Source organism: Lontra canadensis, unplaced genomic scaffold, assembly GCF_010015895.1.
Source record: "Lontra canadensis isolate GAN:19392208 unplaced genomic scaffold, GSC_riverotter_1.0 scaffold107, whole genome shotgun sequence".
Taxonomy (NCBI): Eukaryota; Metazoa; Chordata; class Mammalia; order Carnivora; family Mustelidae; genus Lontra; species Lontra canadensis.
The window spans coordinates 2707283-2720068 of record NW_022631101.1 but is presented as its reverse complement, the minus strand read 5'-3'; the positions used below and the strand labels follow the sequence as shown (position 1 = coordinate 2720068).

Genomic DNA, 12786 nt, shown 5'->3' with positions numbered 1-12786 from the left:
GCTCGGCAGGGAGTCGGCTTCCTCCTCTCTCTGCCTGCCTCTCTGCCTACTTGTGATATCTCTCTGTCAAATAAATAAATAAAATCTTAAAAAAAAAAAAAAAAAAACCTGTAAGAATAAAAGGCTAAAAAGAGCAGGGCCCCAGTGATCTCTCCAGCCAGTTCCAAGAGAGCTCCAGCCTCACTGTGCCATGGTCCTGGCACCACTGGTCCCGTGCAGGGTCCGCGCCTCTGCCTGCAATCATCTTGCCTCTCTCCAGTCCCTAGCAAACCCCTCTTCTTTACAAGTGAGCTCAGATGTATTGTCCTCTGTGAAGACTCCTCGGCTTCCCAATTACACCCAGGCCCCCAGTTCCCTGAGCTCCACGGTAGTTTATTATGAAGCAGTTCACAGAAGCTGAGAAACAGAAGAGCACAACACAACAGCCTTCTCTGGAACCCTGTTACTCCTCACAGGAAAAATGGTCTGTGTTTCTCTCTTCCACTGGCAAGGATCTAATGAGGATTCCCAGGCAAGGGACCTGGCATATAGCAGGTACTCAAATAATGTTTGGTTAAGATTATTTTCAGCTTTAATTTTGTGGCTCAGAAATGGCCTAAGTACTTTTCCACGACTCATAAGAACAGAGACTGAGAACTTTCAAGAAAGTTCACGTTGCCAAGGATTCTCTGCTAAGTAATTCTCATCTTGTGATAAAGCCCGTTTCTTCCTGCTCTGGGCTAAACCTGCGTGTTATTGTTCACGCTGGTAAGTGAATGCTGTTTCCATACTAGACCTGGTATTTTTAGCACTCCTGTTATGATAAACTCACAGTAACCTCAAAAAGAACAAATCAAAGTCAACTTTTTGTCACAGGAAACCAGCTCATGCTTAATGTTTTGCAACATGCCAAGGGAGAATAATAAAAAGATGAGACCTTTTGCTCACAGATGGTGAGGCCAACTCTCAAGATAGTGGAAAAATGCAGCAGGAAGCATGCAGCCTGGCCGCTATCTTATTAGGTAAACTGGAAAAACACTCGACACCCAAACAAGGCAAACACACACGCACACACCACAGAGCAGCTGCTTCCCCAGGGCCTGAATTGTGAATGGGGCAGTAAAACACCTACGTGTGAGTGCCAGGCCGACACGATGCTGGAATCGAGTCTGATGGGTGCCAAGAGAACTGGGCAGGCAAGAGTATCCTGCAGGGACACCGCGGGGCAGGCTGCTCTCCCTCTAGAGTGGGCCAAATGTCCAGACAAGCAACAACCAGTCACTCGGGCAAAAAATACTTACTTACGGAGTACGTGTTGTGCGCTCTGCTGGGCGACAGTGACACCGACTCGGGGTCCCTAGGAGGTCTCTCGGGTGTGCATCACAGCCAAGCAAGCACTGTGTCCTTACTAGGAACTCCCGAGGCAGCATTAGGTGTAGAGGTCACCTTCTTAGAAAGGCTCTTGGGAACAGATTCCAAGGACCAGGAAAAACTGAAAACAACTTCCATACCTTTCAAGATGAAACTGGTCACAAACAATCCTACACCCGAAGGAATACATCACACAGCCAACAAGACCTATAAGGTCACTCTATACATGCTCCAAGATCTTTCCGGGCCACTGAAGGCCATCCAGTGTAAAGAGCCCAACTGGCTTAACAGTCTGGTTTACACACACACACACGCATGCTTATAAGTGTTAAGTCATCTTTCAAGATAGGCCCCCCCTTTTTTTTTCTTTTTTCCCAAAAACATAAAACTCTTGGGTGAGAAGAAAGACTATCTGGGTCAGAACTCAGATAACCTTAAAAAAAAAAAAGAAAGAATTCAGATAATCTTTGTGTCTAATACATATTTGAACCAGGGTTTTCTGTATTGTGGTGGTAATTCTATTTCTCTAACATGCAGGGCTCCTGATTTGAAATTTAACAAAATCACTTAGCTCAGAGGCGCATTTATAGATGCGAGGAACACAGTCCAGGGATCAAAGAGACCTCATGGTCTAAATCCTGGTTCTGTCTAAAGATATGCCCAAGCAAGCCACAGCCATGCTCAACCTTGGTCTCTTTAAAGAAAATGGGACAGCAACTATATTTTGAAGGCTGTCACGATAACATGAGAATATGTCAGACGCTTAGCACATTGCCAGGTAAAGCAGCAAGCAGTGTCCAGTACCCAATAACCATTCTTACATGCCACAGGAAAACCACAGTAATGCCTAAGAAGTTGACCACTCAACCTGGATACTCCCCAAGGCCATCCTACTTCCAGAAGTCAGATGTTAACAGTGTTTAATTTTATGATAACAAAAGTAAGGCCATTTTAGACTTCTATCAATTTCAGGTGTGTAAACCTTGACTTAAAAAAACAACCAATTGGGGCGCCTGGGTGGCTCAGTGGGTTAAAGCCTCTGCCTTCGGCTCAGGTCATGATCCCAGGGTCCTGGGATCAAGCCCCGCATCTGGCTCTCTGCTCAGCAGGGAGCCTGCTTCCCCCACTCCGTCTCTCTGCCTACTTGTGATCTCTGTCTGTAGAATAAATAAATAACATCTTAAAAAAACAAACAAACAAAAACACAACCAATCCTCCTCTTCAACATGTGACTGGAAAATGTTTGAAAGAGTCAAAGGAAAATACTAAACAGTCTAGAAGCTGTGCCCCAGCACTCATCTTTCATATTTGCCATCTCAGTACCTCTCTTAGAGCCAAGGGAAGGCAGAGTTGTCTGCCGGCCCCTCAGCCCTGAGTCAGGAACCCAGATCTGAATGAAGCTCATACACCAAAGGTTAAGCCTGCTGATAAGGGGGAGGAGCTGTGATCTGAGCTCAGCTCTATCAGTCTCCAAAGACCGTGGTTTTTCTAGGACACGAGACTGCATCAGTCTCTACTCGGACTCTACTTTTACTGCCATGGTTAGCAATCAAAACAGGCTGGGCAAAAAGAATGGTTCTAATTAAAATCAAACTTTAGGACTATGTGGAGGATATTGTTTAAATTAATGAATTAATTTAAAAAAATTAAAAAATAGCCCTTTCCAAAACAAACAAAAAATTCTAGAATTTATTAAAAGAAATACACTTAAACTAAGTTTTTTTTTTCTTTCATTTTTTAAAAATGTATTTGACAGAGCGAGACACATCGAGAGATGGAACAGAAGCAGGGGGAGTGGGAGAGGAAGAACCAGGCTTCCTGCTGAGCAAGAAGCCTGATGAGGGGGGCTCCATCCCAGGACCCTGGGATCATGACCCGAGCCAAAGGCAGACGCTTAAGGACTGAGCCACCCAGGCGCCCCTAAACTAAGTTTTCTGGTATAAGTCATAAATCAATAAAGTTATATAAGTCTAAAAGTAGAGGGACGCCTGGGTGGCTCAGTCCATTAAGCATCTGCCTTCAGCTCAGGTCATGATCCCAGGGTCCTGGGATTGAGACTGACATGGGGCTCCCTGCTCAGGGGGGAGTTTGCTTCTCTCTCTCCCTCTGCCCCTCCCCTTACTTATGTACTCACTCTCTCAAATAAATAAATGAATAAAATCTTAGATACAAAAAAAGATACAAATCTTAGATAAAAAAAAGATACAAATATAACAGAGAAATACAAGCCACAAGAAGGGTATTTTATTAGATTCACTGATTATTTGGACTCAGAGGGGCGCGCCTGAGTAGATCAGTCATTAAGTGTCTACCTTCAGCTCAGGTCATGATCCCAGGGTCCTGCTCAGCAGGAAGCCTGCTTCTCCCTCTCCCACTCCCCCTGCTTGTATTCCCTCTCTCGCCATCTCTCTCTCTCTCTCTCTGTGTCAAATAAATAAATAAAATCTTAAAAGAAAACATTTTTTTTTTTCAAGACAGGCTGGCTGACTTAGTCTTACCATTTTATAAGCAAGCAAACAAAATCCTAGAAAAGCAAGTTATCTGCCTGAAGTCACAAAGACAGTTAACAGCCAGTGTATTTGCAGAAGACAACTTCACATGTGGAAGCTGCTATGCTTTGCTGCATAAATCCAATAAGGCCAAATTACAGAATTCCCGTAGCTCCATGAATGGCTGAGCAGAAAATCAAAAGGAGTATTTCCCTGGGTATAAGATTGAGATGACACACCCACAGAGGATCAGCTTCGTACCTGTAAGCGAAGGATTCTAAGCTGCTGGTATAACCTGGGAGAGATCACAACAGCCATTTCCCTCTACTTCCAGAACTTCAGCCCAGCAGGCAGTCGAGGGCATTAATAAAATTAAGTATGCATTCATAGAGAAGCTCCCAGAAGCCAAACCAGGCCCTCTGGCTCACTGCATTTGGGGCACTCCCAGTAGCTCCAGCCTCTCTGGGAAGATACATCAGAGCCTAGAGAGACCAACTGAACAAAAAAAAAATCACCACTAGGAATGTGTTGTAGGACACCACACAGGAAGGCCTAGAACCTGTCACCTGCTGCAGAGAGAGGCTCAGGAAAGGCTGTGTTGGATATCCAGAGACAGCCAGAAAGAGCACTAGAGTGGTGTGAAGGAACTATAGCCCCTGGAAGAGTCAGGGGACTTGGTTGAGACACAGACTCTACCACTAATTTGTTTTATGATGATGTCAAGTCACTTCCCCTCCTGTGCCACTGGGTTCTGAGGCTTGGGGAAAGTGGCCTGATAATCTGGACTCACCGGCCAGCGATGAGGGTCCTTCAGCCACGCACGTCACAGGTGAGGTGGGTGGAGGGAGGAGCAGAAAGCCCCTTCCTGCCACTCCTGGCCTAGAGGGCATGTGTGCCTGCCTCCTTTTATAATTCCAGGACGGCTACAAAACCATACATGTAAAAATCATTAAGTTAGTAAATTTCCTGGTATGTGTTTCTTACTGTAACAAAAAAATTGGGGGGTACCTGGCTGGCTCAATGGGTTAAAGCCTCTGACTTCGGCTCAGGTCATGATCCCAGGGTCCTGAGATCGAGACCCACAACAGGTTTTCTGCTCAGCAGGGAGCCTGCTTCCCCCCCTCACCCCACCCCCGCCTGCCTCTCTGCCTACTTGTGATCTCCATCAAATAAATAAATAAAATCTTTTAAAAAAAATTTATATGACTACTGACTAACAAACATCATTTTAATCACCAAACCCGAAGCCCTGAAATTGAAACTGAAAAAGTAGTGAGTACCTTTTAGAAAAGTAAACATATGGGATGTATTATCCAACGAAATGTCACAGGCAGAAAATTAAAATCTAGTAGGATTGCTGCCATGATAGTACCTACTCAAATATGGAATTAAAGGAAACTAAGTCAGGGCGCCTGGGTGGCTCAGTTGGTTGAGGGGCTGCCTTTGCCTCAGATCATGATTCCGGACTTCCAGGATGGAGTCCCGCATTGGGCTCCCAGCTCCTTGGGGAGTCTGCTTCTCTCTCTGACCTTCTCCTCTCTCATGCTCTCTCTCATTCTCTCTCAAATAAATAAAATCTTAAAAAAAAAAGTCAGGGGCGCCTGGGTGGCTCAGTGAGTTAAAGGTCATGGTCTCAGGGTCCTGGGATTGAGCCCCGCATCGGGCTCTCTGCTCTGCGGGGAGCTTGCTTCCCTTCCTCTCTCTCTGCCTGCCTCTCTGCCTCCTTGTGATTTCTGTCAAATAAATAAATAAATATTTTTTAAAAATTAATAAAAATAAAAATAAAATAAAAATAAAAAATAAAGGAAACTGAGTCAATCCCAAAATCTCTACACGGTTGCAAAATACTTGTGTCAAAACACAAAACCCCAAACAAAACCCCACAACTTTACAGATAACACAGGTCTCTAGGACTTCCCTGCTCTGTGCTGAGAAAGTATGCATACTGTCCAAGCCTTACAAAAACCCCCTTAAGGCAAGTGCTATTAACACTGTGACAGAGGGGAGTTATGAGTGAGCCTCAGGGAATTTAACTCTGTGGCTCAACATCACCCATCTTAAAAAAAAAAAAAAAAAAGACAGAAGCAGGACTGAAAAACCAGATGTTTTGATTCGAAAGCTCCTGTTCTGAACAACCATGCACCAAGTCGGCCATTTGGGTCAGTAACAAAGCTACTGCTTCTTGCTCAGGACCTCTCTACATCCCCTGCCCCTGTTAACTTCTGCCGGTGCTGGCCAGCAGCGGCCTGATGTAAAATTACTTTCCCCCATACTGCTGCCTCCCACCTCAGTCTTGGGCTCCTGAGGGCAGGGATGGCCACAGGCCTGGGTCTTAATCAGTCTTTTTTTTTTTTTTTAATATTTTTTTAAAATCTTTTTTTTTTTTTAAATTTTATTTATTTATTTGACAGACAGAGATCACAAGTAGGCAGAGAGACAGGCAGAGAGAGAGGCAGAGAAGCAGGCTCCCGGCCAAGCAGAGAGCCCGATGCGGGGCTCGATCCCAGGACCCTGGGATCATGACCTGAGCTGAAGGCAGAGGCTTTAACCCACTGAGCCACCCAGGCGCCCCTAAATAAAGTTGTTTTTTTTTTTTTTTAAGATTTTATTTATTTATTTGACAGACAGAGATCACAAGTAGGCAGAGAGGCAGGCAGAGAGAGAGAGAGAGGAGGAAGCAGGCTCCCTGCAGAGCAGAGAGCCCAATGTGGGGCTCGATCCCAGGACCCTGGGATCATGACCTGAGCCGAAGGCAGAGGCTTAACCCACTGAGCCACCCAGGTGCCCCTAAAATCTTTTTTATTTATTTATTTGACAGACAGAGACCACAAGTAGGCAGAGAGGCAGGCAGAGAGAGAGGAAGGGAAGCAGGCTCCCCGCAGAGCAGACAGCCTGATGCAGGGCTCAATCCCAGGACCCTGAGACCGTGACATTTGACTCACTGAGCCACCCAGGCGCCCATGACTTTTTTTTTTTAAGATTTTATTTATTTATTAGATTGAGAGAGAAAGAGTGAGTGAGCACAAGCAAGAGGAAGACCAGGCAGAGGAAAAACCAGACTTCCTACTGAGCAGGAAGCCGGATGTGGGACTCAATCCCAGGACCCTGGGATCATGACCTGAGCCAAAGGCAGATGCTCAACCAACTGAACCACCCAGGCACCCCCATCTGTGTCTTTTAAAACACCTATAAATGGGGGAACAGCAGCTACTCCACATGGCTGTAGAGAGGATTCCATAAGCCAACACCTAGAGAGCACTTTCGATGGAGGTAGGCTGCTGCGTCCAGGTGTCTCACACCGCCTTGGGCTTCAAAGACCTGAGCGGTTCAGGGCCCCAGCTCCTTTGCCGTGGCCAATCTGTGTTCTCTCTGGTAAAACACTGAGCCTTTCCTGGTCTCTGTTTCCTCACCTCAAGGAACCAAACTGGGGAGAATTCCCACCCACCCTGTCTACCTCACAAGGGCGCTGTGTTGATGAGCTCAGAGGAGAAAATACTCTAGAAACTGCAGAGGGTTGGAACAGATGTCTTGCCCTTGGCACTACTGACACTGTGACATTGTGGGCCGGATAACTCTGCCACAGGGGCTGTCCCGTGCCATCGATATTTAGCAACATGCCTGACCTCTCCCCACCCCACCTGCCCACAGCCTGAACAATCAAAAATGACTTAACACTGCTCATGCCCCCAGTAAGCAAAACCACCTTCGGTTGAGAATCACCAGATTCTGGTAAATTCGAATACCAGTACAAGCAGCAATAAGAACCACGTGAGTTATAAGCCCCCAAACTGCAAATTAACGGCTACTGTTTACTGAGGGCTCTCGATGTGTCAGGTGGAGTGATGAGCTTCTCCCAAAGGCTCATGCCCCAGGCTCAGGCTGGACTACAGACAGCACTGCCTTGAGACCCTGTCCTCATCAAAAGGAGTATTTTCTGAGTCGTAGCACACTCATTCCTAAGACTCATTCCTGCCTAACACACTGGATGCCCTCCCTAACTCCCCACCCTGGATGATTTCTAGACAAACGGATATGAAGTGCTCTAAACTAGTTTCTCCCAACACTCCCCAACCCAACCTGGCTAACACCACTAATTATAGGAGGAAGGCTTCATTCCTAGCCAATTAGCCTCATCTGATTTTTCAGTTTATTTATTTATTTTTTTAATTAATTTATTTATTTGACAGATCACAAGTAGGCAGAGAGGCAGGCAGAGAGAGAGAGAGAGAGAGAGAGAGAGAGAGGAGGAGGAGGAGGAAGCAGGCTCACCGCCTGAGCAGAGAGCCCAATATGGGGCTCGATCGCAGGACTCCGGGATCATGACCTGAGCTGAAGGCAGAGGCCTTAACCCACTGAGCCACACAGGCGCCCCTGATTTTTCAGTTTATTAAGGAAGTTTTATGTAGTTTTACATATTTCCCTCTGAACCGATATACACAGTGCCTGCGGAGGAACTGTGTTCGCTACCACACACAGCCACCATCTGTCCTGACTTGGGGCAGGGGGTGTTCCTGGAGTCCGCAGAGACCCAGCCCTGAAGAAAGGAAGGGTGAAGACTATCCAGATGCCACCAAAGGTGCTTTGCAAATTTGACAAGTAAAAGCAACATCTCTACCCCAGTCTCCTGAGAACAGGTGAGGCTTACGCAGAGCTCAACAAGGGGCCGCATCTCCAGCCCAGCCATCAGGATGTTCTCAAGTGGTCACGGAGAGCCGGTTCGTGAAGAACTAGACTGGGGCAAACATCAAGAGAGCCCTGGACTCTGCAGCCGCAATTCCGGAAAGCAAAGCACAAAGCACCCACTGGGACGCTCTGCTCGGGCTCACCTTGAAGGAGAAAGTAATCCGAAGTTGTGCGCTTCAGAGCTGCCTTCGCCTTATCGCTGCTCCAGTCCACTTCCAGCGCGTCCTTGACGGAGCAGAAGACCACCTTCTGTTGAGAAAAAGGCAAAATTGCTTAGAGAAAAAAATGTTGGCTTTAAATCACAAGGCAGTAGCTCCTCACCATCTAGGAGCAATGTCATTATTTAAGGCTTACTGTTCATTAATAGCAGCTGAGGACCACGCAAATCCAATAAATGTTAACTGAGCACTTACTGTGTGCGCCTCTGGGCGCTGGGGACATAGCGACGAGTGACATACACTCCCTGCACCGGAAGGAGTCAGAGCAAAGCTAAAGACCCAGTTCCACTCTGGCTTTAACTCTGGCTGTGCTCACACCGCAGAAATTTTTGCACAAATGAACAAGACTGTGTGTCTACAGACAGTCAATAAAACATTCTATGTCACAGCCCAAAAAAAACATTAAATGTGTCTCATCAGAAGAATGGTTTGAGAATAACAATAGCAATAAATAACAGCAAGAAACATAAACAAGGGTTATGAGACAAAATCTCCAGGCTGCGGGGCTGGAGAAGGCATTTGTAAAAGGCCTGTAGTGAAAGGAAGCATGGCTGTAACCTATTAAAGCTAAATGAAATTATCTCAAAAAATGCCATCCCTTATCTCTATTTTAAAATATAATTAAATATGAGTAAGAAAGTGACTTTCCTTTTCCTCTCCTGAATTGTTCAGTCCAGAAACCATCCACTGGCACTTAGGAAGGGCAGGGAAGAGTGTGTAGAGGTGCTGGGTGACCTGCTGCGGGGGAAAGAGCAGAGCTGGGTAGGAAGGGTGGCATCCTGTGGGGCCGGGGGGCGGTGGGCAAGGGGGGGCAGGTAGTGGTAGACTGGGAGACTCACTCCCACCAAGGACTTCTGCAACAAGTGAAGATACAGAGAACCTAGGTTTCTCACTATCAGAGAAGAGAATTAGAATTGCGGAAAGGGAAAAAACCAGAATAAAGCCTGTGGGTGGGGTTATTAGTATGAACTCATTTTCAATATATACAGACATGGAAGTAAATGCAGACACAAGCCTGTGTGTACGTGCGTACAAATACTGAGGAGCCACGTCCACGGACAAAGCATCAAAGCAATGACGCCCTGAGAACAGTCAGCACACCTAACCCCCAGATCTTGGATTCTAACCCCCCACCGAGAAATATTTCTCTTTGGAGAAACGGCTGATTTCACGGCTAAGGCAGGAAGAGTATGACAGGAGCCCAAAACATCTTACTGAGCCTGAAACAAAGTGTGCACAGAATGATGGGGGTGTGTCCCGAGTAAATAGGAGCCAAACAACATAAAGGAGCTCCCACTGGTCAAACTGGAACACTTTAGGAAAAAAAAAAAAAAACAGTAAGATTATAACACTTCAGGGCGCCTGGGTGGCTCAGTGGGTTAAGGCCTCTGCCTTTGGCTCAGGTCATGATCCCAGGATCCTGGGATCGAGCCCCACATCGGGTTCTCTGCTCAGCAGGGAGCCTGCTTCCCTTCCTCTCTCTCTGCCTGCCTCTCTACCTACTTGTGATCTCTGTCAAATAAATAAATAAAATCTTAAAAAAAAAAAAAAAAGATTATAACACTTCCAAATGAACTAGAATCCTTTAGTCGTTGATCTAAAATCGGCTAATTGATGGGGCACCTGGGTGGCACAGTGGGTTGAGCCTCTGCCTTCGGCTCAGGTCACGATCTCGGGGTCCTGGGATCGAGTCCCACATCGGGCTCTCTGCTCTGCAGGGAGCCTGCTTCCTCCTCTCTCTCTCTCTCTGCTTGCCTCTCTGCCAACTTGTGATCTCTCTCTGTCAAATAAATAAAATCTTGAAAAAAAAATCGGCTAATTGATAAAATCTGATGAATAATGAGGTTATTTACATATTTTCAAAATACCTCTCCAAAAATTATTGGAGGGGAAATTACAGGGAAAAGAGGAATTGTTTTCTTTTTTTTCTTTTTTTTTTTTTTAAGATTTCATTTATTTATTTGACAGACAGATCACAAGTAGGCAGAGAGGCAAGCAGAGAGAGAGGAGGAAGCAGGCTCCCTGCTGAGCAGAGAGCCTGACTCGGGGCTCGATCCCAGGACCCTGGGATCATGACCTGAGCTGAAGGCAGAGGCTTTAACCCACTGAGCCACCCAGGCACCCCAGAGGAATTGTTTTCAAAGGAGAATTCTGGCAGGCATAATTCTACTCAAATGACCAAAATTACCAATGCAGCGTATGGAAACCAGAACCAGACCGCAGGATGGGATGAGGAGCAACCCTGCTGTGGTATTTTTGCCAAAGGTGTGAAGCTGAAATCGAACCGTGACGGAACATCAGACAAACCCAGACTAAAGAACAATTTACAAAATAAGTGGCTTGTAATCTTCAAAAGCATCATGAAAATCTAGATGCACACATGATCCAGAACTGAATCCTTCTGCCATTTAGGCCATGATTGGACAACCGATAAAATCGGAATGGGGTCTCAGGGTTAGATGGTAGTGATGTATCCATTTGAATTTTGATTCTGAAATTTGGTTTGTGCCTACAGAAAATGCCTTGTTTGAGAAAATACAGACTGAAATATTTGGGAGTGATGCAAGGAGCATGGCTTTGACCCCTTATTCTCAGATGGTTCAGGAAAAAAAAAAAAAGGTTCTCAGCACTAGCTACTTGAACGAAGTTTAAGATGGTTACGTGTGGGACGCCTGGGTGGCTCAGTCGGTTAAGCGTCTGCCTTCGGCTCAAGTCATGACAATCCCAGTGTCTTGGGTTTGAGCCCAGTCGGGTTCCCTGTTCAGCAGGGATCTGCTTGGGATTCTCGCTCTCCTTTTCCCTCTGCCCCTTCCCCCACATATGCACTCCTCACACTCTCTCTAATAAATAAATAAAATCTTAAATAAACAAACAAAAAAGATGGGGGCACCTGGGTGGCTCAGTCAGTTAAGTGTCTGCCTTTAGCTCAGGTCATGATCAGGTTCCCTGCTCCTCCCTCCCTCTCTGCTCCCCACCCCACTCATGCTTGTACTGTCTCTCTCTGAAAAAATCTTTTTTTTCCTCTGAAAAAATCTTAAAAAAAAAAAAAAAAAAGAGAGATGGTATGTGAGTATGTATAAATAATTTCAAACTTCCTGAGGTATGGGTCTCTTTTTCTCCCTCCTTCTTTCACCACATATACATACCACACACCCACCCCACTCCCCCAACAAATGCCCCAGATATTTAAGAAAGAAAAGAGACGACAGTATAATTAGGATGCTAAGTGAACCAAGACCTATCCGCTCCCAGGCAGATGACACTGCTTGCTAACGACCAAAATGGAACTGACAGATGAAAGCTCAAATACCTAGTGAAGATGAAACAGTCATATGGTTTTTAAGATGGTTTTCTACATCCCCATAATCACTCCTTTGGGATTTAAATCCACTGTAAGAATTGGTATACGAAATGTTTGTACTGTCCTCAAACTTTTTGGTCAATGAGTCTGTCTGACCTCAAAAGTCAAGTCAAACAGCCCCTGAGTGACATTTACTGCCTGATACAGACTGCTCGACCCTTCTTAAGAAGTCTCACAACACAGATTCAAGCCATCAGCAGTATGGTCTGGGAATGCCATCACAATAACAAAACAAACTCTCATGAGGTTTCATAAACTACCAAGATTTTAATTCAGAATTTTTGTAGTTCACCTGGCTAAGAATCCACTGATTTGTTAGGTCACGACGCTATGAGAAATGAGGAAAAAAAGTTCTGTTTCATGGTCTCAGTCCTACGAAGGCCCACCTCTAAACTTTCAGGGCTTGGGGCGAAAGTACAAACGGAAACCCATATACCACTTCTACATATTTAAGTATAAATCATACGAACAGGCTATTAAAAAATAAAGTGTATTATATTCTCTTGCCTTAACAAATATATTTTCTTCATTACTCCCTGGAAGACTAGGATCAAATTTGGAATTCTCACCCTCCTTGGGAGTTCTGTGCCAGAATGGGGTGCACTGCAAAAGGTGGTCCTCGGGGCGCCTGGGTGGTTCAGTGGGTTAAAGCCTCTGCCTTCGGCTCAGGTCATGATCCCAGGGT

At 45.7% G+C, this 12786-nt stretch overlaps 1 protein-coding gene across 1 annotated transcript in view; it reads right to left on the bottom strand.

Annotated features, from left to right (window-relative positions):
• SAE1 (SUMO1 activating enzyme subunit 1) overlaps nt 1–12786 on the bottom strand; it is an 81067-nt gene that overhangs the window by 34535 nt on the left and 33746 nt on the right. The window contains exon 6 of the mRNA XM_032838940.1: nt 8666–8771. Within this exon, the coding sequence (XP_032694831.1) occupies nt 8666–8771 (106 nt within the window). The remainder of the gene's footprint in view (nt 1–8665; nt 8772–12786) is intronic.